At 41.1% G+C, this 27220-nt stretch overlaps 1 protein-coding gene across 1 annotated transcript in view; it reads left to right on the forward strand.

Annotated features, from left to right (window-relative positions):
* The window catches only part of pitpnm3 (PITPNM family member 3), an 89544-nt gene that overhangs the window by 17746 nt on the left and 44578 nt on the right, over positions 1 to 27220 (forward strand). The window contains exons 2-3 of the mRNA XM_069668874.1: positions 625 to 720; positions 15438 to 15545. Coding sequence (XP_069524975.1) covers positions 625 to 720; positions 15438 to 15545 — 204 coding nt within the window. The remainder of the gene's footprint in view (positions 1 to 624; positions 721 to 15437; positions 15546 to 27220) is intronic.

Raw genomic sequence — 27220 nt, forward strand, 5'->3', positions numbered from 1 at the left:
CATCCAGAGAAGGAAGCAAAGCTCTCCTTTCGTTGTAGTTTTAAGTTGCACTTTAAATAAACACATTTAGCACAATTACACTTGAAAGAATTCCTTTAAGTTGTAGTTCATGTTATTTTTTTTACTAGACTGTCATTCCTTTTTTAGGTTAATCGATACCCACCTCAACAGAGTAGGCTTCATCATTTTGTCACTTTCATCCAGCTGTGTCACTTTCCACTTTCTGCTACACTGATTTTTACTAACTTGTTGGTGCACTCCGATGTTTGCTGTGGTTTTATATCTGAGTACTTGAGAGTGAATATTGTTAACAAATGGAAAGTGCTCTAAATCCCATTTCATCCCTGCTCTTGTATCAGAAGGTCAAAAATTCAATGCCTGGCTTCCTTGCTGAGACACTTGTGTGCGGTGACACTGCTCAAAGGAAAGACCATTCGGGTGGTTTCACCTGCTGTGAAACCAAAGGCCATCCTCACCCACCTGGGGCATTCATGCTTTGCTTTTCAATCTGACTTTCTGGAGCGATCAATAGAAGGACAATGAAAGGAAAGAAATATAAGTTATGTGATAATGGCGAGTCATTTCTCCAGTCTAAAAGCAGATGTTCTGTCTTTTGACCCACAGGATCCTCTCGAAAGCACAGCGCCACACACTGGTGTCTGCAGAATATTGCACAAGAATCAGTCGACAGTTCGGATGAGGAGTTCTTTGATGCCAGAGGTTAGTATTACAATTTTATTTTGCCACCTTCACCAAGTTTCAGGAACTTTGTTTTAGCACTGCTCAGGAGTTTTTCTTTGAATACAACTTTTAGAGTTCCAGAGGCTTCCAGCAGTGTAACAGAAAAACAAAAGGAGAAACACACTTGTTGGACAAACCAACATGTTGAGGTCCTCAGTAGCATTTGGATGGCACAGAAAGAGCTGAAGTCAGCGGCTATAAACAAAAACAAGAACATTTCTAAGTGTCTGGCAGCAGCGCTGATGTTACATGTAGCCAAACACTGCAAGGAAAGTATTAAAAATTAAACCCAAAAAAGGATCACAACTTGCAGTGTGAAGCAAACACTGTGGCTTCGGGGGCCCAGGATTCTGCTTAAGCTCATAGACTCAATCTTGACTAGAATCTAACACTACATTGTTTTCCTTCCAACAATTGCAATTTAGCCCACCAAGAGGTACAAAATCAGACCTCATGTCATCCAAAACTGGAACTAACAATGATTTTAATCTGAGAAAATCGAGTTGTCCTTTATCTCTTTATATATTAAAAAGCATGGAAAGATGTTTTTCATTTTATTTAGTTTAAGAAAATTATTGTTGGATATTTTTAAAAACATGCTTATTTCCGTACTTGCTGAGAGCTAGATCAGAAGATTGATACCAAACATGATGCTACATTAAGCAGCAAATTAGCTTAGCTTAGCACAACGACTGAAGGCAGGCGGAAGCAGCTAGCCCGGCTATGTTCAAAGGTAACAAAAAACATTTCAATCTTTTTTTAATCTGCTGTCTGTTGTCTAGATCATGTATGTACGTCGAAAACAGTCATAAACTGTCAGGGTCATAAAGCTTCTTAAGATGTCTTGCTTTATTTGAGCACCACTTCAAAACCTGTAAAAGCAGCAAATCTCTGAGAAATATCTGGCATTTTTACTTGAAAAAATTACTTTAACATTTCATTTATTATCAAAGGAATTGCAGACTCGGTTGATGAATGAATTAATAAACTTGTTCAGCTCTTGGAAGAGTGAAAGAACCAAAGCCTCTCAAGGTTATTAAAAGTTCAGGTTACGGGTCGTTTAGTTCCCCCAGTTAAAAAAGGCTTTTACTGAACAAGAAAATTGTCCAACATCAACTTCAGCAAATCACTTCAGTTGGTAAAACACAAATGACTTCACTCATTACAAATTCAGTTAATAAGTTTGATTATAGCACAATTGCTTTGTGAACTTAACTCATTTGAGTGCTACCAGCTGGGGAAAAGTGGGAGGACAATTTTCAGGTCATTACTGTATATGTTGTGCTGCGGGGGATGGTATGCGTTAATGTGCAGCTGTGATAGCTCTTATGACTAATTTGGGTGAAATGAAACTTCGGACAAAATGCCTGACTGCAGGGCAAACCAAGGAAAATGAGTGACAAATTCATCATGCTTGACTATTTGACCCTGTTTACACTGTCCACTTAACTTCTGAAGATTCTTGTAAATGTATTCAAGATGTCCGACTGACCAGAAATAGACACTCTTGTTGGACTACTAGCCTCTCCGTAGTCCCATGGGGGAGTTCATCAGTGAATAAGTGGAATACTTATCACACCAATTATCCACTTCGAGTACTTCTCCCCTGAGAGATGTGGGATAGAGATACTTATCAATTATGTGTAATTAAAATAACGTGTTCTTATTTTACATTAAATCAGTCAACAGCCAGCGGTGTGATGATGATTCTGGTGACTTTATTCCTTCGTGTGATATAAAACAAGCTGGGAAAAGAGCCAGGATGTAGATTAGAGGCTGCCATTTGAACGTGCTCTGCTGTAGTGGTGTAGTCATCTAAATGTCACATGTTTTGTGTATGCAAATTTGAATTATGTGTTTTTTACTCTCTTCTGTCGTTCACTCTCAGTGTTGTTTATCCAGTTTTTCCCCTCACTTGTCCAACCATGATTTGGATTTCCCTACACTTATCTTCCCTTGGATATTCTATTTACCAAAGATGTCACGATCACTGCGCACACTAGAAAGCATCAAATATTTATCCTTATCAAAGCTGCCACAGAGCAGAGCGGCGCATTGCTCAGAATGTACTTTATGAGACCCGTGTCAAGACACTTATCATTGTGGAGGAATCACAAGGAGACAAGATCTCATGTTCATGCGTTGTATGGGAACAGATGTTCCTCTTCATCCTCGGCGCCTCTGCAGCATGAGATTCAACACTCAGCCGTGAAATATCTCTGCTGAATGTGAACGGACAGAGAAACCGAGGCATCCTTTATCTCTTTATATATTAAAAAGCTCCGGAAGAGACGGCAAAAGCAAACCAAAGCAAAGAAATAACCTGATTTGTGTGCGTGGATGGTTTTCATGTTATTTAGTTTAAGAAATGAAGGACATGCTGATTTCCCTGCTTGCTGAGACCTAGATGAGAAGATTGATACCAAACATGATGCTACATCAAGCAGCAGATTAGCTTAGCTTAGCATAACGACTGAAAGCAGGTGGAAATAGCTAGCCTGGCTATGTTCAAAGGTAACAAAAATCAACCTATCTGCACCTCTACTGCACATTAATCAATATTTAATGTATCATGTGTCACACTTGTTCGAGTCTTTATGCAAAGCTAAGCTAACTAGCTTCCGGCTGTCGCTTCATATAGAGACATAACTTTTCTCAAAAGCAACACAACTACCGCAAACGTGGGCCATGCAGTGTAAGTAAGCAAGACCCATTTAACCCATTTAAACAATTAATTAACTAATTAAATGATTTCCCCTCTTTTAGTTTGCTAATTGGGAAACGGGCCACTCAGTATTTGCTCCTATTCTTCATTTCAGGTTGTTTTTTTCCATCTCTAATTGGCATATTATTTGCTGGTATCTCATTTTGCTGGGTTTTTAAGTCTTATATTGAGAAAGACTTCAAATTGACTATTCAAGAAGAAGGAAGGAGAAGAAGGAGAAACATTAAAATATGAAATAAAACAGGGCTAGCTTAATTTTGTATTTACGGTTGTTTTGTGACTTTACTGTCTGAGCTCAGGGGGGAAAGTGGGTCTCGGTCCTGCAGAAAAGGCAACAGAGAAAGTTACTCCAAATATAAACATCTGCTCATGAAGGATGCCTCCCAGCCCCTTAAAAGGAAAAGGGAACGAGGTCATAAAAGGGTTGTTGTTGAAATTCTGGCCCTCCACAGCGGCTCGCTTTCTGCAAGACTGTGACTCTCAATCTCTGCTGCAAATCACCGCTCTGCTAGTTTCCATTTCTGCCAGACGCACTGGATGTATGTTTTCTTAAGCCAAAAGTAATTTCAGTTCTTAACAGGGAAGAATTAGATTGAAGAGTGACTGAGTGGGGGTTTGTCGCATTATAGGCCCACTGCTCTAACCATAACAATAGGCATGGGGGAGTTTTATTTATGTGGTTATGATGGATGCCGTCATCCACACTGTGTAACCCAGCAGGAGCAGAAAATAAACATGGAAATGTATGAAATGTTCTCAGCGTTGTGGTAAAAGGATGAACCCTGAATCTTATTGTGACAGTCCGTGTGCTTTATACTGTTTTTTTTTTTGCTCACGCAAGTATAGATTATTGTGTAAATGCATCTTGTCAGGAACCTCTTGAGAGTGAGATGGTGCATCTTAAGCTCAGGCTCATCCTGCAAACAATACGTTGGGTTTTGAATTTGAATGGTTAAGAAATGGCAGCATTCTCCCACATGCTCTTCATTTCAGTTTTTTTGAGACCCTTCAACGTACTTGTCCAGCGACGAACAGCTGCTTCAGGATGATCAAAGGCTCCTGTGCTGAGAAAACAGCTTTTTGTTACAAGATGGAAATGCAGCAATACGTGCTGCCCACAAGTATCTGCCATTTTCTGCTTTTCTCCCTCTGTAATCCAGATTTTAAATGAAACAATACCTACGTTAACATGAAGCCTGATATTTCTCAAAAACAGACTACATATTTTTTCCAAACATGGCGGCTCCCAAGCTGAACCGGACCTCATTTAAAACAATAAAACAACCGCCGTGCCGAACAGATGACGGACATCCATCTTCAGGGATTTAATCAAACGTGTGCCAGAGAGATATTGCCGAAGGCGCTGAAAGGTAGCTGTTAAAGATGACAAATGCATGTCGCACAGCTGCTCACAATGGACCACATAATGGGTAAAAGATGACTTTATACTTTAGGGTATTAACTAATCAGAATTGATCACGAATATTGTAACCCTTTTTTATATTTTTGATTCTGAAGCTTAATATACAAAGAATATTACAGAAGCAATAGTAATTAGAGATAGACCGATATGGTTTTTTCAGGGCCGATACCGATACCAATTATTAGTAGTCAAGGAGGACGATAACCGATATTTGGAGCCGATATTCATTTGCAGTAAAAGTGAAAATATTGGCGCCTAATTTTGAATAATACAAACTCCAACACTTAACTTTGTTTAAATGCCTTTAAGCATATGTTTATTAAACAAAAAAACAAAAAGCGCAGGGAGTTCCCAGGGTCAGCAGCATCTCTTATAAAGTTAACTGAAAATTTAAATAAATAAATAAATAACTTCCTGAAGTCAAATAAAATTTGCAAAGAAATTAACTTTTCTCCTCTCCACCATGTGTGTGAGTACTCTGCATGCACAGCTTTCACTGCTGATTGGCTGTTACCCGTCCCATGGCTCTGCGTGTAACCAATCAGTGCTGTGGGTGGGACAATGCTGGAGACAGAGTAGTGACTGCAGACAGAGAGGCGCGGCTGCATCAGAGCCAAAATAACCCAGTTTTAAATTGATCTCTTATCGGCCGTCGGATAAAAAAAATAAAAATAAAAAGGCCGATGCCGATATGTGTCAAAATGCCGAATATCGGCGCCGACTATCCCTAATAGAAATGTTATTTCCTTAACGGCCATGAATCAAACTGCCTAGTCTGTTTTCCGCCTTCTAAAAACCAAACTGAAAGCTTAAAGACTAAAACAAGCCAGAAGTAACAAATAGAGGTGGTACTGCACAGATCTGACACAGCCTCATTAGAAAAGTGTAATGGGTCAGCGTCATTGACGGTAAACTATTTGCTTCCAAAGATCCATGACTGTATTTAAGAATATGTTAATTTGCACTTCACTGAGGTCCTGCAGCAACAACAGATTTGTTCTTTTGAGTTTTAAAGTCTGGGTTCTGTTTTAAATGATAAATGTTGTCTAAGCACAAGCAGCCACAAAAAAACCTTTGCCGGAATAAAATGCTGTTAAACTCGAGCAATACTGAAACAAAGTGTGAAGGGATTTTTGGCACCTTTACTTTGTTGTATAATATGCAGACATAAACTAACATTTTATTGCACGATATAGCCCTTCTGCACACTTTCAAAAGACATTAGAAATATAGGCAGCTTTTTCAAGTGACTCGTGAGAATACTCAATATTATCCTGATTCACAGGATAATGGGAGATCATGAAAGCTAGCATTGAACACTTTTCTTCTCTATAGTTTTCAATAGTCGGTGTTAAGAACACATTTATGTTGGTACTACAAAAGTATTTAAAGATGATATACACCAATAATGGTAGTCCATTTAAAACAAGGAAGCTTATAAGAAATCCATCAACATCTCTGTGTGTCGTTTCTTATAAGAACTGACCCCAAGTTTCCGTCAGGTGACATTGTTGTGTGTCAGCATGTGTTTGTACGTGACGTGACATTGAGGCAGCCAAGCTGTTGGCGTGATGGTTTGATGCTGCCAACTCTCTTGATGAACTCCTCTGACATCCACACAGCTGCCCCTGGCAAAGCCCCTCACACACACACTTATTAAAACACACACTTGTGATCTGTTTGTCACATCGTCACAGGCCTCTTGAGTTGGCCTGCAGTGATTACTAAAACAAAAGTGTATCACGACATCTGTCTCAGCTGAGAGTCTCAGACAGACGTGCAGATAAACAGAATGATCAAAGAGAGTACCACCTCCAGCCCTGACCTCCACCAGAGCACAAAAACGTTCAATTTCCACCTGTGGCAGGTTAAGCTCAAGTTTATCTGCAATCCAAACCCAGGAGCTGAGAGACTGTTGAAATGAACGAAAGGAGATAAGGAGACGTTTGAAGCTCCCATTAAAGGAAGAAAAGCAAAATCCTCTCAGGAAAAGGTTAAAATTTCTGTTTTCATCACTGGTGTTTGGTTTGGAGCTTTCTGCTTCATAAAGAAGCCTCATGCAGTTAAACATGGTGGAGAATCATGAGATTTACTCTGAACAAGCCTGCGGAATATTTTTTTATTTTTACCTCTTACTACTAAGTGCAGAATGCAGTTATTCTCCTTGATGATGCCACTTCACAATCTGACTTTTTACTGAATAATTTGTTCTCCCTTTAATATTGCACGTTCTTCTCGGTATTTTGTGAACATTTCATTCCTTTCTGTTGCCAATTCCACCGTCTCATCTTCATTGTTTTGCAGAAGGAGCTCAGTGGGACTGAAGGCTGAAGGCTTTGAAATGCTTTCTTTATCCAGAAACTCTTGATTTGTTCTGGGTTCAAGGGTTACATTGTCAGTTTGGTTACATGTGCAATGTGAACACTTCAGCCAATTAATGCGGCCTTGGATGTTAACATTTCTATAAAATTTCTCGTCTTTTGACACGGACAGAAAGATAAATGCAAGAAAAAAGACATTTTTCTGTAGTACAGAATGCCTTGTGCTATGTTGTCTCATAAACATATATCTATAAATGTGTAACAGATTTTTCTTTGCATAAGCTCTTGAGTGAGCATTTATCAAACACTCCTTTTTTACACCATCCAAAGAATCAGATTAACTCTAGTGGCCCTCCACTTGCCTCTAGAAATAAATATGAAAAATAAAACCATGTTCTTCTACCCAGCCGGCATCTCCCACAGCTCCAGCTCCACCTTCCAGCATCACTCAGCCTTCACTTAACGTCTCGCACATGTTAAACTACTCGATTTTGTGCACGAGGGTGAGAAGTCCCATTTTTTATCAGGACTGAGTGTGCCTTCAGGCGAGTGCCAACTCAATTGTCACCTTGTTTATTGATGTGAGCTGCTGACAAATTTGCCATGTGCTAATCCAGATTGGTTATTTGATGACATGAATTTAAATAATGAGAGAAGAAGTGACAGATTGAGCCTGAAAGGAAATTCATGGTGTTGGCTGCCCCAGCAGTTTAAGGCCATGAGGAATTGCCACTGGAGGCAAACTAGGTTTGCATGTAAGTAGGACATGTATTTATTATGAGGCTGCTGGCCTGTTGTGCTGCTGTGTTGGACTTGACTGGGGTTAGCTAGATGGAAAACGAAATCTCCTTTGGACAAGTTATCAAGTATTTACAAATTGGTAATGACATTGAGTCATTAACACAGGTTATTAGGATCATCATACATTGTTTGAGCAGTGATATATGCCATGACAAATAAATTTTGACCCGACATTTTAGAAAAAACACTTTCTTCCCAAGAGTTAGATCAGAAGATTTGTACTGCTTTCATAGCTGTTCTTTTAACAATAGACTACAGCCAACATCTAGTTAGATAGCTTAGCATAAGGACTGGAAACAGTCAGCCTGGCTCCGTCCAAAGTTAAGAAGACTCGCCTACCACCATATTCGGTGGAGTGATCTTTTGGGGCGCTGAGAAGCAGATTTTGTTACCTTCGGACAGAGCTAGGCAACCTCTTTCAACCTGTTTTTAGTCTTTATGCTAAGCTAAGCTAACTGTCTCCTGGTGCTAGCTTGATGGAACATATGTGAGTTTGGTATTGATCTTCTCGTCTAACTCTTGGCATGAAAGTGAGTACATACGTTTTCCACAATGTGCAAGTATTCCCTTAAAATACCCAATAAATGTTCTCACCAAAACCAAAGTTTTCTGATGAGGATTTTCACCATGAAAGGAAGGAGGATTTAAGCAGTTTAATTTGCTTTGCTCATCGACTCAAAATTAAATTTTTCCCTTTTTGGGGATTTTCACTGGTAAAATTATCATCTACATGTGGCTGATAAAAGCCTTTAATCCTTCCAACACAAAAGAAACAAAGTCCAAGGGGATGTGGAAGTAGCAGACTTTTATTTAATATTCCTTCACAGACTTTTCTCCCACTCATCCATATGTGCCTACAAACTCTCAACCTCCTTTCAGAAAAAGTCTTCAAGCTAAAGCTGGCTGTGTAAGAGAACACATTTACACACATCTTATTCCCTCTTGATTTTGTTTGTCTGAAAGAATATCTGGGTGTTCATCAGTGTCGGTAAAGTAGTCCTCTCCATCCCAACGCCTGTCCTCACTCGCTTTAATCTTACATCTATCTGACATGTACGAGTCTGAGGGAGAGACAATGAAAGATAAATTCTATCTATCTGTTCTCAAATATTGTTTTGCCGCACAGTCTCTGATGGATAGACGACGTATTAACTTAACCTTTCTGTATCTTGAATTCCTTCTTGAAAGATATGTTTTTCACGCTTCTTTGTCAGACATTTTTAACAATTTATCTAAAAGAAATTTAAGCGAATGTGGATTTAATGTTGGAGCTCTGTAGACTTTAAACCCAAGAAGAGTCGACTAAATGTTTGCAGGTATCCAGTTTGTTTATTTCTTAGACAAGGGTTGTATTTTAACCGGCACAAATGATGCTGCTTTTACAATCTGGTGGTAAAGTCCAAAATCAAGGTCCTCTGAGGCCAAACTTGATTCGATTTATGCAACATTATATTAGAAAATCTAAACCAGGAAAAGAATAATTCACAAATACAAGCACTTTGAAAATCTGCCAAGAAAAAAAACATCTTCCCTTCCCCACCGGCCCCTGCAGGTGCTGATTCCACTGATTACTTCTCCCTCTGGTTGAAGGTTTGCTGATCAGTGAAATCGGCTGCTGCAGAGTTTGATTTTAATGAAACTGTTGCTGCACAACACCTGTTTCATACAATTGCACTGAGTTGCAGTGACGCCAAGGCAGACAAACTGACACAAATTATACAGCGCACGTACACGTGGTAATATAAAAGAAGAGATGAAAGTTTAATGATCCTATGAGGGGGTGATGAGTAAATACAGAGGGGAACGTAGGATATTAAAAAGAGACTTCAAACAGAGATACAAAAATAGCAACAACACATTACAGCTTTATTAACTATAACGTAAACAGCACACACTGTGTGTGAAATTAAAAAGGCTTTATATGTGCACATAAAAGTGGCTTCAGAAGCACAATATAAAAATAATCAAATGCTGTTCTGTAACAGTGTGCTAAAGCATGCGGTTTATATCAGCATGTCTTCAAGATAAAGCAGGAAAAGTATAGCAAAAACAACAATGGAAAAAACACATATGCGATAGTAAACAAATGAATTGTTTCATTTAAATGTTTTGGCATTTTAAGTGGACTGCTGTAAATAATGTTTTATACAACATAAGAGTGTAATAAGAGTGTGGTAAGTATGATATTTATCAAAACAAGACTGAGTTTACAGCAGTGCTACTGCTGTGAGAGGCCTGAGCTAAATGCTAACGCTAGGAACATACTCACATTGCTATGTGGACAATAGAAGATAAAGACACTATACTAAACTAACTAATTATAATATTATGAAAAAATAAAATATAAACATAGCATACAGGGAGGTAGAGGTCTTGACGTGCAAAAACTACTATCTTAGTTAGGTGTGTTCACATGCTAACATTTGCTAAATAGCCAAATTTAACCACAAAGTAGTTGTATGTTCAGGGGGGCATAAATGTACCAAGTTTAATTGCAGTCCAGCAGAAAGTTACATCTGATATTTCATTAAAAAACACATTTGTCAACCTTTGAGTTTTCTATCAAGATTAAAACATATGAAAAAAGATATGCTTTTTTTAATACCAGAGGGGAAAGTAACTTTTTTTCACTCTGTTTTACAAACATGCTTCACACACAGATGCTTGAAAAACAGACAAACGGGGCCCAATGGACACGCACTAATGGAGAGACGTCAGAGTGAGGGGCTTCATATGGACATGCACCCTTTGCAGTAGGTGCCACTTGATTTGGTGCCTTGCTCAAGGGCACCTCGACACTGCCCAGGAAAGGAACTAGCACCTCTTACCAGACCCAATTTCCATGCTAACTGCTGTTAGCTGCAGTTTGCTCTTGAGGAAAAGACAAAAGGTTACACCTAAGTCAGTAGAATTCATCATGTGTGACTATCAATCCAACACTTGTACTTATACATGTAAAAGAACGTACTATTTGTTCCCTTGGTTTATAAGATCTTAAATGAATATTGTGTGAGAATTAAATCAGATTTTCTCACTGTTCTATATCCAATTACAGCTTTATTGTCTGCCTGTGAGCTACACACGAGGTGTTTTAATGCCATCCATCTTCTGTAGCCTACTTACCTGACAGGCTCGTTCTTTTTATGCCATTATACAGGATAAACCCGAAGCAGCTCATAGGATGTCATCAGAAGTTCAAAGGGCCTAAAATAAAACCAGGAGAAGCATTAATGTGCAAATTGCGCTTAAAGACGACAACAGGAAATTGTGAATTGCAAGAAAACAAATTATAGTGGTGAAAGAGGTCAGGCGAGGCAGTTTCGTCTTCTTTTAACAATCGCTGCGACTATTCGTCTCTCTTCCACCCTGACACTTCCTCACTGTGAGCTGACAGGTTGAAGGATGTTTCTAAATCTCTTTGCCCTCCCTCGGGGCTGTTGGCTGCAGGCACATCTCACACTTTCATTTTTCTTTTTCACATGTTGCTCAAATCGGATTTCGCTTGTCTCTCGTATATTCCAGAAACAGGGAATACAGCAGATTTATTATCTTCATTATCTGTGCGTTTCCTTTGCTTGTGCTGCCTGATTTCTGCAATGACGAGTTTCTTTATGTCTAGGTAGTGTTTTATTCAACACTGGCACATTTGCTTCTCAGAGGGGCTTCTGTTTTGGCTGGGAGCTGTGTCTCTGCTGAGCTCTCCCTGCAGGAGATGATTCAGTAACCTGCTTCTTTCAGGGTTTGCTGTAAAGCCTGCTTTGCATTCTGCCCCTGTCCAAACAGGCTTTCTTACACCCTGCGATGCTCTGTTCACTTCTAATAATGCATCTCTCTTTGACTTTTTCTGGCTCCTCTGTATTTCCTTTCTGCTCTCCTGTGCGTATTTGAAGGTTGTGTCCCTGCATCATTACATTCAGCTCGGTATTGTCTGACCGGAGGGGAGGAGAGGGCACCAAAGAAGAAGAGAGTCGGAGCAGATAGCGCGAGACAAACTGTGACCAGGAGACCAGCCGCCGTGTGATCCAAACGGACAGGCCGTGTAGATCCCAGTCAGAGTGTTTCAGAGGCGCCCGGCAGGAATGTGAGCAGAGACGTGTGTCAGGTGGAGGGTTTCTCATCCTCCTGCATGACTCACGCCGTCTCAGGCTGTCTTGGATGTCAGTCTGAGAGCTGTAGACAACCGTTTTGGTCATGCTGAACCACAGAGCCCACCTGGCCTCACTGCAGATATTCTGCTCTCTGACAGAGCCCGTCATTCACTGTGAGAGGATGGTGGTTACAGGTTTGAAAGTGGCTGCATGCCAACACTAAGGGCTGTTTAGACCTCTGCTCGGTTTACTACAGTTGGAGCTTAGCTGGGAATTACCTGAGATCTGTTTCGGTTGTGTTCGAGGCGGCAAAAGGAAGGACCCAAATGCAGATATGACTTTGATATGAAAATACAAAAACAGATTTTCTGACGGCTCTGTTTGGAGGATGACTCACATGAGTTCTTTTATTTGTTTCTCTTCCTTGTGTTTTAATTCCTCCAGGCGAGGATGTGTGAGAAACATGTTCGGACGAAGGATCCGAAGTAGCCAAATCTTTGGTTCAGCAGTTTCAGTCATAAGTGCTTCAAAACGTGTGCCACATGAGATGCAGCGTTAAAATAGTGTTTGACGTAGGATACACCTGTGTTTCCTCGCTTTAATCCCCTCCAGAAGCCTGCCCACTTATCAAGACTCATCTCCTTGCCGTGCGTTTAAGAGGTTTGCAGAACCTCCATGATGAAGAAAGGGGGGGCTCCGCGGGTCATGAGAGGAGAGATGATCCAAGCAGGCATAAATTAGCATTATAACAAGCACCCCAGGATTGATGGCGAAGTCTGAGGGTTTTTTGGTACACAGGCGGAGAATAGCAATGACTTCAGAGCTTCGCAGGAATGCAGAGGCCCGGGGAAGTGGGAGTTTGACAGAGAGGCGGAATGGGCAGATATAAAAACAACTGAGGCAGCTGTCGTGACAAGATCAACAAACCCGGCGTGATAAAAATAATGGCTTCGCTCCGTTTATCTGTGTAGGAGAAGCCGAGAGCAGGGAAACATGCTTAAGGAGAATTATCATGCATTACTTTTTGTTTTATTTTAGCATCCAACAGGGCGGGAGGCAGGTGAGCTGAGACGTTTAGGTTGTAAACAAGATGACAGTCTGCACAGATTATCTGCGATTTTATTTGAAGATAAAAGTGAATGTCTGTTATTCCCCGACAACATTGTTAATTGTATCTGTTTGGCAAGAACAAGGGGTCACATTCAAACAAGAAAGTAGGTCTGTAAACTTTAAGTGGCAGTAAGCAACATGAATATTCCAATATAAAACACCTTCTGCCTCTCTGTATTACTCCGCTACACCAAACATGCTCGCGCAGTGGTGGCGCGGCACACACCTGTTGCTCTGCAGCACCGAGGCAAGGAGAGAGAGAGAGAGGAGAGATGCTGTTTATTCCAAAAAGTACACTTAACTGCTGACAAAATGTTAAAATACTACTAAAGTTATCATTATAATTATGATTCTTGGTGTGGACCATCTTTATACCAATAGATGTTGGAGCTTAGTGGTACCGTTAGCTGTTACCAAAAGAGCTCGGGAGGTACAGGAAATTTACCTCAAGTTGCCGTAGCTCCTGACTGACACAACCTCTGTGTGCGCGCTGTGATTGGCCAGTTACGTGGAAAGCTAAGCCTGATTGGTTGTTTGATTCAGACTGGACAAACTAAATACAAAGGGGCGGGCGTTCACAGTCACAGATCAGCAATCAACAACATTTTAATGTAATATTGTTAGTGACATGCAATGATCAAAATGTGTTATTTTAACCACATTCTTATGAAATAATGTCGCCTCCTGTAGCTTTAACCTATAACTTGCTTGATTGTTAGTGTTTTCTGCCCTCAGTAACCGATTTCTTGCAATGTCGCCATATTCAGAAGATTTTGGAAAATGTGGAAACAATGGACAAAACTGCAAAAGAGTTTTTATGGAGCCACATGAAGACACTGCTTTGCTTTCAAACTATTTCACTGATCCATGATTGAATGCGGTAAATGTCCATCAGTGTATCCATGTAATCAAAGTTTGAATGTTGGCTGTTAAATATAAAATGATAAAATTCAATGTTGTCAAGTTTCTGTCTTACTATCAAGTATGTACGCAGCGCAAACTGGGAATCATGATTGGAGCACTCAAAATGCTCTCCGGTATGTGATTGTCATGATTGGATGACTGGCTATCAATCAAACTCCTCGCTATGGCAACACACAACATCAAAGCCCCCCGCTACCTGATGTTTTTCCCCCTAAAGAGAAGCCTCATCAGTCGTACTCATTACTACTCAGTACTTATGAGACGGATTACTAATACCTTGTCTTGTCTCTTTATAAAGACCGGACACTACAGGTAAAAGTGCTGGATCTTGGGTGACTTGACTTGGGACTTGACTTGTGTCAACTAAGGACTAGTCTCGACTTGACTTGACATAACCTTTGACTTGACCTGCCTCGACTTGCCCAAGAAAGAATGACTTGAGACTTGCTTGAGACTTGAGCAAAGATGACTTGCTCACAACACTGGTAAACATGGACACAAGCACTGCAGACTTTACTACATAAAATTTAACATTCAGGGCACTCCTGAAAAAGATTTGTATAATCTCAAGAGCTTTTTCCCCCCTGGTGAGATAAAGGTAAAAAAAACCCCAGTGAATGTTAACAGGGTTTGTTTACAATAAAAACTCCACAGGGTTCCTTTAGATAAAGTGCAGGCGCGCATGTTGCAGCACGTATGACACAGGATCTTAATTAATTAATAATCAAACTGCAGTTAGAAACGTGGTGGGAGGTGTCACCGGTAGAAACAGCGTGAAGGCCATCTTAATTGCCACATTACACCTATCTGCACATATAGGGTTAATTAAGTGTGTAAAGATCTATCAGGTCAAATAAGAATCTTGGTCAAAGCAGCACTTTTTATTTTCCCTGTGTTCAGCCAAGACAAGTCACAAGAAAGATGTGTTCACCAGACTCTGTTGTTTCCCATGTTGTTTGCTGTCATGTGGCATTTTGCTTCTGTTTGCTAGCTACACATCAGGCTGTGTACTCGTGTTGGCATAAGCAGCATGCATCGCTTGGTTAGCCAAATTTAAATAGACTGGAAACCTCGTCCAACTGGCACACATGAGCAGTATGTTGGCCGAGAGTTAAGGCTACACCGTCTAATAAAGATGTAAATTCTCCGCCCTAATAAATCCAGTTGGACTGAAAAACTGTTTTAACCCGTGTTTAATGTTCGTTGAGCTTCAAGAACAATGAGACGCCCTGTAATTGATATGCAGAGTCTTACTCCTGTTCTTGTGTATGTGTGTTTGTGTGTGTGCGTGTGTGTCCCAGCAGATGTTATGGAGGGGAAGAGTGCCATGCTGCTGGGCATGAGTCAGTGGAACTCAAACGACCTGGTGGAGCAGATCGAAACTCTTGGACACATGGAGGACCAGACGCATGGTACACACACACACGAACATGCACACACATGCATATTTAGAATCACACACACACACAAAGAGGTGTGCATTTTCTCTTGCTCGCACATCTGTAATGAAGGCTCCAGAATGAGTCTTTCACTGAATGATGACGGTAATGGATGGGCTGTAGTTTCTAGTTAAAGCTGCATCAGGTTATTTTTAACCACTAGGGGGCAGAAAGAGTGAAAAACACCACCCTGATTTAATCAAGGTGTAATGGCTCACCTTTGCTGACTCATTTGTCACCACACTAATGCCAAAATATTACAGGTTGAAGGCATCAAATAGAAAAAGGATTTCCCAAGTAGTTTAGCACATGATCTTCAATCAACAGGAGCAGGAGATGGCTGAAACTCGAGTGTGGCAGAGATAGAAATGCAGATACGTGATGAGTTTTCATCTCAGTGCTCCTTCTACATGCTCGACGAGGCCTGAGAACGAGCACTGAGCTTGAAACATGTAACTTATCCGTGTCTGTCCTCTGCTCTCTCAGTGCTGCAGTTTTTTCATGCCCTCCCAGAGCAACACTCCAAATAAAACACACACTTTGCAAGCGAATCGGTTCCAATCTTTTCCATTTCTGTTTAAGGCTACCATCAAGTTTCAAACAAAACGTGACAAATGGGCTTAGCAAAGATAGTTGTGGATGCTCAAACTGCTTTTCTTTTCACCCCATTAGCTAATAAAAAGAAGATTAGTTACATGTTGGAACATTTTCTTTCATTATCTTCCCTAAATGGAATTTCCTTTGACTGTTGGGGATTTTAGTGCTGAACACTAAAACTTGACGATTTGATGTCAAACAGCCAAAGTAGGCTTGCTCTTTGTAAGATAAGATTTTTGAGAGACTTTATTGATCGCCCATTGGGGGAAATTCACTTGTTACAACAGCTCAAAGTAAAGGACAGCGTAAAACAAGTGATGGATAAAGAAAAAGGCAAGATAAAAAGACAATAAAATACAAAAATAATAATAATAATAATAAAGATAAACAATATGTACACCTTTCACTTATTGTGAATGGTTAAGTTTTTGTACCAAAAAAACACACACGGTGTGTATCATGGTGATATGGTTGATGATAAGTAAAGTCACATATTGCGGAATAAATAACAGTTGTCAGTGTGTCAAAATGACCCTTTAGTGTTCATTGTTCACAATGTTTTCACTGGGAGCCGAACTTTAACTTTAACTTTAAAAATTACTGCCTCTCGTCTTCTTCGCCTGACACCAGATGTCAGGAGGATCTGCGAGTGGAGCTGTCTCTAACCTGTCTGGGTGCCTGTGCTTGTCTCAGGATCTTAGGATAGGATTCATTCAATATTCATCGTCCATGAGGTTTTTACCCAGAACCAAACTTCTCTAAAGCCGACCAGGAAATGAAAACTGCTAACAACACAAAATAATGTAGTTTCAAGTAAAGATTCTGTCTGGGGCGCTGGTTTAGCTCAGTTTGTGGAGGAGGTGCCACATATACAGGGGCTATAGTGCTCGACGCAAAGGCTGCAGGTTCGACTCCTGACCTCAGCCCTTTGCTGCATGTCATCCGTCACTCTCTTCTCCCAATATTTCCTGTCTCTTTTTAGCTGTCCTATAAATAAACTAGCTTAATCCAACTAACTTAAGCTAGTTTGCTTACTAAAGTCCAGTAAATGTTATACTAAAAACAACCAATGGTGTTGTGACTTCACTAATAAGTTAGTGTGATGCAAATGTTTTAGTTCGACTGATAGTCGGCGTGCGTGGTAAAACAAGAGACTCACATTGTCAATAAAGAAGTTTGGTGTCGAGCTGAACTGGAAAAACAGAATCAGTAGTTGCAGCTTCATATTTTTCAGCCAAATCTCATTCGACTGATATAAGATTCTGAGTCCAGCACAGCCCTAGAGATTTCCCCTCTTCCATCCTTTCTGTTTTATGTCTCCCTTTCCTCGTCCCCAAAGGACCAGCATGGAAACTGCTGCAACAGCCCCAGATTTCCAGACGTTCCTTCATCGTTTCTGTCTGAAAAACTTCAGAAATACTTCAGTTAATCAAAAAACATCTTCATCTGTGTCTTTGTGCAGACAGAGTGTGTCAGTACACAAGCTGACAGGAGGAATATCGTATCACAGCCGTCCTCAACAAAGATTTTAAATCAAGCGATTGGTCCTGTAAGAAAGTTATTTAATAAGATTCATTTATCAAAGTCTCTGCTGTGGTTTTCTGACCACAGTAACTGAATCACATTCGCCCAGAGATTTACGGCACATAAATTAAAAAGTTCAGTTACACCCGCAAAGATCATAAATCAGCGCTGGGATTTATGTAGATCAGTGGTTTCTAATAGAATCATCAAACTCCCACAGCGGGGCTTTTCGTGTATGAGAAAATTCAATTACTGTTTCAGGAGCGAATTACCGTCAATGTTTGATGTTACTCTCCATTATGCTTTAAGGCTGTGTGAAGGTTAAGGCTATCAACTTAGAATATACAAAAATAAAGATTCAAATCAGGTTTTTGTAACTATAAAGAGTCTGCTTTTTAAGATTCAATGGTGCTTTTCAGTGTAGGTTTAACTTGTACGTTAGCTCAGAAGCGACCTTACAGAACAAAATCAATGATAAATGGTTTCAAGCTCTTCCAGCGCCTCCGTCAGTTCTCTGCCGATAGCATGGCACCTGTTTCTGCTTTTGTTTACTGATAAATGGACCGGCTCTCGTCGTAAAGGTCAGCTCCGAGGTTTGACAAACTGGAGCGGACGCTTTTAATCACCGCGGTTCTGTAGGAGTGTAGTCTGGTCCTGCGGAGATGAAAGAAGCAGCTCCTGCAGGGAAGCTGTACCGGTCCTGCTGTGGTAGCTGAAGAAGAAGGTACATTGTGAATATTATACACCCCCCTCGCAGCGCTTCAGCAGACCACTCACCAGTGGGTTACCAGTAATGACCCGTAAAGTTCTCCGCTGCGGCATGTATGTGTTACTGTGGTGCTCCACAATAATGAAGACATAATAAAAAGTCCCAGTGCCTGAAAAAAACAAAAACGTTTGTATTTTTTTCAACTGTATGTTATGACAGTGATTACTGATACCAGACTACCAACTTTCAGCTCATTGTTTCGGTGTCACACGACTTGTTTTGGCTGCTTAAATCTCTCTGAATTCTACCTGCAGAGCAACAAGCAGACAGAGTGAGCAACTAGCCAGTGAACTCTCCTCGCTGAGAGTTTGCCTTCATCTGCGCGTTGAATTTGTTTCTTTTTCTTTGGATTTTCACTTATTTTTGAAGTTGTATCTGTAGTCATCCATCTTTTTTTGTTTGTTCAGCCATAGCAGATTACTGTTTCCTCGCAACACTTGCAGAGAATGGAAATGCAGCCACGTAGCTCCGCCTACCCTCTCTGGCAGACCAACCAGCGCTGGAAAACGCGTCACTTGTGATTTTTCCCCGAATGTCGCCACAGACAGTCAGTCCATAATAATACTATATACTGCAAATGCAAAGGCTTTCATCAGTGGGTCATAGTGTCATGTGTTAACTCATTCGGTGACAGATAGTGACTTAACAGACATTTATTTACAAGAAAATCTTTGAGATTATACCTCTTAAATATTGAAGACTTTCAGCTCTTTAAGTCACTCTCTTTAACTCAGTGAGTCAGTGATGTTCAATACTTGCATAAGCATTATAAGCCTGCATTAGGAACTGGATGTTGAGTCGACATTCCTAGGAAAAGTGATGGTTCTGCACGAGAGAAGTGGTGTACGTTTTCTGCCATCTCTGCTGAGTTGTGAGTAAATCGTGTCAATGGCTGATCTAACAGAGAAAGATGGTTGACCACAAACAATGAAACTTTAAAATCATTGTTTCATATTCAAAGACAAAAAGAAACACAAACACATTTTGTGTCAAAAAGTCCAAAAACACTTCCTCTAAGAGGACCCAAAACACACAAGCTGTTACCATTTATCGCCATAGGTGGCGCCAAAGAGAACAAAACAGACTTCTTTGAGATCGCGAAAGTTCAGGATATAAATGAGTCAAATCATCATCATTTATTAATCAAAGGTGACTGTTTCAGGTTGTAAGTGGACATACTAGAGCTGAATAGATTTAAACAAAGCAATTTAAAATTATTGAAAAACACAGCACATTTATTAGAAAGCAAACAGCAAGGTGACTTTAAAGGTGTTTGATTGGCGAGGACAGGAGGGTCATGTAGTTCACAGCTTCCTGCTGTGAACCTCTCTTCTTCTGCATCAGAGGTCAGATCGCTTAAACTTCTTTGAGCGTCATTTCTCCATTAATGACAGGGTAGCTGCTGTTGGACCTGCACACAGTGGTGCTTGAGAAAGTTAAGTACACTCAGGGCTCATTGATAAGAGCCCTGCTGCAGACAGATGGGGACGCATTACCTTAAATGGAGTGTGTAATGCATACGAAGTCTGTATGTTAGAAACGCTGAACCGAGACATTATTATGTAGTCATACATTATCGCATCTGTAAGATTGTACGTGGCCCCAGTATCTAAGGACTGATAACCACTGAGACTATCTCTCTGTATCCTGTGTAATGCATAAAAACATCATGAAGCTAATCTTCTTTATGAAATAGAAAGGGCGGATGTTCCCACTGCTTTCCATTTCAATCACACCACACGACTCAAACTGCAAAGCATGTGTTGCAGCAAACCTGTTATCAGAGGCTGAATTCAGACCTGTGAAATCTTGTTCCACTTAAGACCCTCTGTGGAGGAAATAAACTACTGGGATTGCTGGTTCCAGTACACATACAAGCTCAATAGCTGCTGTTTACGGTTTAACATGGACTGTTTAAGTCATGGTAATTTCACTCCCCCTCTCTCATGCTCTCTGATTCTCATCCGCGAGTTTCAACAAAGTCAAACAAACCCAGAATAGAAACACTCCCAAACATGCAGCTGCATACAAATGTTGATATGCCTGCTGAGGTTCTGCCTCGTTTGTTTGTTTACATCCTACACTCGTGGGAGAACAGGAATATTAATATATATTTAGCGGAGGAAAAAGACAGAAAAAGATCTCAGAGCTGCAACAACAACAATAGCTGCTGTAACAGAGGTAGCTGAAGTCATGTGGAAGGTTTGAACCCAATCATGGGATTATTTAAAGTCATGCTGAGAAGCAGTGTCCAGCAAATTGCATAATATCACTTCATCACAGAGATATCAGTTTCTCAGTATCTGTGAATATCTCAACAAGCAAGTAATATTGCAGTACAGATATGTCAAAGATAGGTTTTTTAATCATTTCTGGTGCATTTTCTTGCTGTTATGAGATAGAACCTGACAGGAAATGAGGCAGGGGGAGTTGGAATAAAGGTCAGCAGGAATTAACTCGTCCTAAAACAGGGGGGCGCCCAATAGCAAAGGTACTTTGAGGGTAATTCAGATAGTGTTCTAATCAAAGACTGTAGAAAAGAGGGGGCTGTACCTACTTGGTGAAAACAATAAGGAGGTGCCTTTAACCTACATTTTGTCTAGTGGCCAGCAGGGGGCGACTCAGCTGGTTTACATAAAGAGGTACGATTTCATTGTACATTCATGTCCTATCATATCATAGCGTACTGTACCGTACCATATCCTATCCTATTGTACCGTTTCATACCGTATCGTACAGTATCGTATCGTATCGTACTATATCATGTCCTATCATATTGTATCATATCGTGTCGTGTCGTGTCGTGTCGTATTGTATTGTACCGTTCCGTACCGTATGGTATCAAACCATAACATGATGTGTATTCCGTAAATATGATCAATTTAGAGTAAAATAGAGGATAAACCACAGTATGCTCTATGACGTGGCTACCAGTGATTGACAAGTTGCTACAATGGTGACATTTCAACCAGGATAAAGAGTTAACAAAGTGTATCCTCGCTCTCCAAATATGGTCACTTCTGGTTTAATAAAACAAAGCTAGCAGAAAGAACCTAAACTAGAGGCTCCAAAAGGGGGTTCAAAAACCTCGAATGACATCATGGTGGCTACATCCTCTTCTTTTGTACAGTCGATGGTCCCCATATCGTAGTTCCTCTACAAAAGTTTGGTTTTGAGTACAAAAGGTCCTGCTTAGTATGTATGCTATGTTTTTCCATTTTAAAACCTGCATTGATAAAATTTTGACATAAATAAATACGAGGCTGATGAAGCAAGTCAGTAATTACATTGAAGTCAGCCTTCCATAATGAGTACAGGAACCAGAGTTTGTTCCATCTTCATTAACATAACCTTCAGGTGCAGCTGGACTCCTCCTGTGTATCCACACCCTCTCCCATTTAACCTCAGTATACCTGTCAGTTCCTCAAATGCGCCTCTGTCTTTCAAATCCCTCTCTCTCTGCTCTCGCTGATTCCTTCACTCCCTCCTTTGTTCTCCTCAGCTTCTCTAACCATCCATTTCCCTCCGGCCTCTCCACTCCTTCACTCTATTCTCATCGCGTCACCTCATCATGTTTTGATATTTTCCCCCTCTCTGTCTTCCTACATTCATTACTCCTCGAGCCACAGGCGACTGTAAACACTTTCCCCTCATATAGAGGCTTCAGTGATGGGTTTCCATCAGAGACGGAGAGGAAAGCCTGGAGCACAACTGCCACTTATTTTCCACTCTGCTCTTCTTCTTCTTCTCTTCTCGCTGACTTCCTGTGATCTAACATCATCTGCTCTCTATGCAAACAATCTTATCTGTATATTTATGCTCTTTTCATTGCCATATTTTTCACACTTCATTCACTGTAGTCAAACCAGAAATAGCCGCATTACATAACAGATCAAGGACTCCGTGATGGGAAAAAAACTCCCGCCTTGGCTCCGTCTTTGATATGTTCTGCCAAGCTGGGATAACATTTGCTAAAACAGTTTGCAGGAGATGACTAAGAGATAAGCCGTGCCAAGACAAACCCCGACAAGGCCTTTTTTTTTTCCTACGGAAACAAAATATATATGGAGAATATAATTTCACACAAAGTGACCCCGGAGAGAAATATATTATATTGAATGGAATGAATGATTTTCCATTTTCTATGGAGCGCCACCGCTCTCTGTTCTGCATGCACCCCGCAGCTCTATTCAGAAACACACGCTGAGAGAGTGACGGAAAACATACATTCACAGTCTGAGACTCATCTGTATTCTGCCCCCACAGTCCGAGTCATTTTTAACACACGGTACTTGCAAAAGGCACAATCACGGCCTCACTTTAATTCCTGCTAAATTAATGTTTTTATTTCGTCTCTTTTTTTCTCTTGGCAAGAAATGTGTTTATAGTGGCTTAAAAGCTTGGAACGTAAAAATCAATTTCTCCGCAGAATTATGAGAAAAAGGGCAAACAAGAACGAGGGAGAGGCGAGATAATGATGGAAAGTGACTGACCTTAAACACTCAGGACTATCATTCTGCCTCATCTTTTATTTTAAAGCCCATTTGGCTGTAATTTGTTTTCCTTCTTTGAGTCTTTATTTCTCTTGGTCTGATCTGTGTGCCTGTGAGGGGCTCTGTGTTTGTTTACATGTGCATCTCTGTGCATATGTGTGCGTTCGTCTGGCGGGGATATGGAGAAAGAAATGCCGTGTGATCGCACGTTGCGAACAGATAATCACACCCAAACAACACTGTCGCCGCCTCCAGCTCTGGGGAGGAGGACGAGGGAGTATGAAATGAAGGACAAACCGGTCGTTGTGCCGTCCGCCATACCTCGCCCGTCCATAGGTTTCTTCTGCTGATGGCCACACCTTCCCTGACCGTTAACAGATGTTGTTGGTGTTTATGTGGTGCAGAAATGGCACATAGATAACATGTTAACAGCCTGGTGGGGAGCAATAAATGCAGCTTAAACTTCTATCTGTATATCATAATTCTTCCTCTGCTGCTTCTGTCCTCTCTGTAGACACTTATTGAATATCTGACCCACCTGGAAGAGGGATTTCTCCTCTGTAGCCCTTCCTGAGTTTTACCTCTATAGGTCATATGCTTTATAAGTTGTAAAGCCTTCTGAGACAGATGTGTGGCCTTGTGCCAGATCAAAACAAATTACATTTTTACCAATTTTCCTTTTCCAAAACTCAAACCAAATTATCCGATCCTTTTGCTTGTATTATAGATATATAAAAAGTCGTAGTGAAAATACTTCCCATCATTGTAACAACTGATTCTTTTAATGCTGCTACTCATTTTGTTACATTATGTGTATGGAGCTTAAAGTTGTAATCTCGAAGATTCGTTCTCTTTGGCGGCGTCTATGGTGATAAACGGTAATTGCGGGAGCACACTTCCAAGATATCCAGACAGTGTTGCATGTGTGACGTCCACGGTTGGCTTAGGTTGTAACTCTTGATTTTCCTCGCTGACGGTCGCTTTCCTTTTTAGACTGTTTGCCTTCATCTGAGCGTCTAATTTGTTTATTTTTCTTTGGATTTTCACATCAATCATCAATCTTTTCTTTGTTTGTTCAGCCATAGTAGATTACTATTTACTCGCAACACTTACAGAGACCGGAAAGGCAGCCGCTTAGCTCCGCCTACCCTCTCTGGCAGACCAATCACTGCTGGGTGATGGGAAACGCGTCACTAACTGGGGGCCAATTGTGATTTTGTCAGCGAAAGTCGCCACAGACACCCAGTCTGTAATACTGCAAATGCAAAGGCTTTCATCAGTGGGCCATAGGCTCAATCACCATTGTGTTACCTCATTCGGCGACAGATAGTGACTTAACAGACATTTATTTTCATGAAAATCTTCGAGATTATCTCTTTTAATATGTGAAAAACCCACTTCAATATTATAAATTCATTCATTTTCATGTACATTGATATAATAAAGTTAAACAAGCCTCTTTAAATTCTGACAATTTGATCTATTTCCTGCTCCTTAAGTGTTTTACCTCTCACTGCTCTTGCTGCAAACTTTATCAATAACTTATTATATTTATTTATTTCAACATTTGCCAATAGTTTTATTAGATAGCCACCTTTTGTGATATGTTTGCCAGAATCCGACACATGCAGATAGTAAATCTCAGATCAGCCTCTGCTTACCACGTCCACCTGCTGTATGTGTGTGTGTGTGTATGTTAGTGAGTGTGGGGGTGTTTGTTGCTGTACGGCAGCCACAACATATAGGCAGGGAGCAGCTGGGATTGTTAGTGACAGACTGTGTGTGTGCGTGTGTCAGAATATATACGTGTCTTTGAATCAGTGTATGTCCTATATGGTTTGTGTGTTTGTGTGTGTGTGTGTGTGTGTGTGTGTGTGTGTGTGTGTGTGTGTAGGGGGGGGTCAGAAGGTTTTGCCATGCGATGGAGCTGGTGGCGTCTCCCGGGGGCCTTTTTGCAGCGCGGCCGACATGAGCGACCCTGACGCCAGCAGCGGTGAACAGATGGCGGAGCGTGTTAGCATGCCTGCGCTGTGCCAGGGGGTCAGAGGGGGCTGTTCAACCAGTCAGGAGGCAGCGTTCATTTAAATGAGCACCCCAACAGACCTGTGGCTTCCTGACAGCACTAACATACAAATCACAAACGAATGATACACGACTTCTTCACTTTCCATTTCCAAAGCGTCTCATTATGTTCACCGTGAGAGGAGTGACCGTTGCCCGGCGGCCTGATGGGCATGTAATCCATGTAATCACAATGTCCCACTTTAATTTGGACTGGGGACCGTGTACATCTAGTGGTTACTGTTCATTGCTGATAAGGGTGTGCAGAAATTTTGTTGTGCAAGTATCTCAGGCCAGATGTAACAAACAAATGTGGCTTTTGCAGAAATTCAGACCTCTGGAAGTTGTTATTTCGTCATTAAAGAAGCAACTTTTTTGGAGTGAAATGTCTGCATCATGCTTTTAGATTCACCCAACAAATCTTTGTCAGAAAAACCTGATGGAACAACTTACCTGTGAGTGCAACAAAAACATATTTCATGCAAAAATAACAGATAACTTCCAGAGACCTGGTGTGTGGTAACTACATTTCTACACAAGTGATTTGCCGTTCACCAAATCAGCCCGCTGTGGAGCAAATCTTGTGTTAATGGGAGTGAAACATATCGAACATTTTCCAAGGAGCATTTAAGCTTGCTGATTGTGTCTTACAACCTTCAACTTCCCTTTTTTGGCATGCAACTTTTGCCCCTGAATGTGTATGTGGCCAAATTTAAGCAGGCAAAAGCTCTGATAAAGTGAGTAAGCACAACTTGCCCAGTAATGACCTGTGATTCCAGCAGAGCATGTAGCTATGTAAGAGCTGTGTATTTTTTAGGTGTTGGTGGAGACCAAATCAGAGGTAAAAGAAGTCATGCTAACATGAATGCTATCTGAGTGAGTGGTGAAGACCACAAGTAAATGGTAAATGGACTGTACTGTAAAAGTGCTTTTCTCGCTCAAAGCACTTTTAGACTACATGTCACATTCACCCTTTCATATTGATGCAAAGCCATAAGGGCCAATCTCCAATCAGGATCTATGTAGTTGGGGTTCAGTGTACTGCCCAAGTACACTTCGACATGTGACTGTAGCAGTCAGGGATCAAACCCCCGACCTTCCGATTGAGAGATGACCTTCTGGACCACTGAGCCACAGCTTCCCCCAGCAATGCTCCATGACCAGAGCTAACAACTACAATAAAGAATCCTTTGTACAACATGCATTTATACAGATTTTTGGCCCATAACTGTGTGCTAAAAGTTGGTCATTAACAGTGCCCATGACTGTAATCAGACTTTGTTCTGCATTGTAAATTTCCTCTAATGTTTCTTTCAAAGTGTATCATGCTTTGTTGAATTCGTCCACAGATTCAGAGGCGAGAATAATTTGCAAGACGAAGCCAACGCTGCTGTTTCCTCTGCACATTTGCCCAGGAACACAGATCATTCAGTGCGATAGCAGCACTCTCTAATGAGCTGAATCACGCTCCAGCAGGCAGGGAACTTTGAGGGCATTTTGCCATTTTCATACTCCCCGGGAAGATATCAATCTGTAGTCTGGAGGCCAGTCTTCATGATGATGAATGCAGGCTTTTGCCTCTCACCCTCCTGCTCTTCTCCATGGAAGGTGATTAACGTGTGCAGGTGAGAGGAGAGGTTGAGACCTGAGAGGGGGAAGATTTAGGAAGAGATAAACATGAACCCAACTCCACATGCTGCAGACAATGAGAGAGAGCGTGGAGTGTTATGGGAAAATGACATTTTAAATCATAGTTACACAGACAGAAGGACACACAAGGGGGAACCCAACACGGATCAATAGATCAATATTTCATCCCTTCTCATTGAGCTGGAGTCGACTCCTCTGTGGAGCCCTTTCATCCTCACACTCTGTTTCGGGGGTCAATTTTCTCTTCCTCCCTCTTGGATAAGTTAAGAAATATCTCAGACTGCGGTGAGACAGCAGATGCACTGTGTGTACCTGCTGGGAGTGAGTGCCTGGCTGGGCTTTCGGTTACTGGAAATGATCATAGCTCTGTTCAACTATGGCTTTGTCAACACTCCACAGTACTTTCGAGCTCCGGCCATTTGTTGTGAGGGAAGAGCGAGAGAGCTGCTAAATACCACTAAGCTACTGGGGGCACATATTGACTGGCAGGACTCATAAGAAATGAAAAACAGAAAAAACAGAAGGATTGTTAGAATCCCCCCGCAGCCGCACAA

This window comes from Semicossyphus pulcher, unplaced genomic scaffold (genome assembly GCF_022749685.1).
Source record: "Semicossyphus pulcher isolate SPU_LCO1_2020_fin unplaced genomic scaffold, fSemPul1.0.p SCAF_19, whole genome shotgun sequence".
In the NCBI taxonomy this organism is placed as follows: Eukaryota; Metazoa; Chordata; class Actinopteri; order Labriformes; family Labridae; genus Semicossyphus; species Semicossyphus pulcher.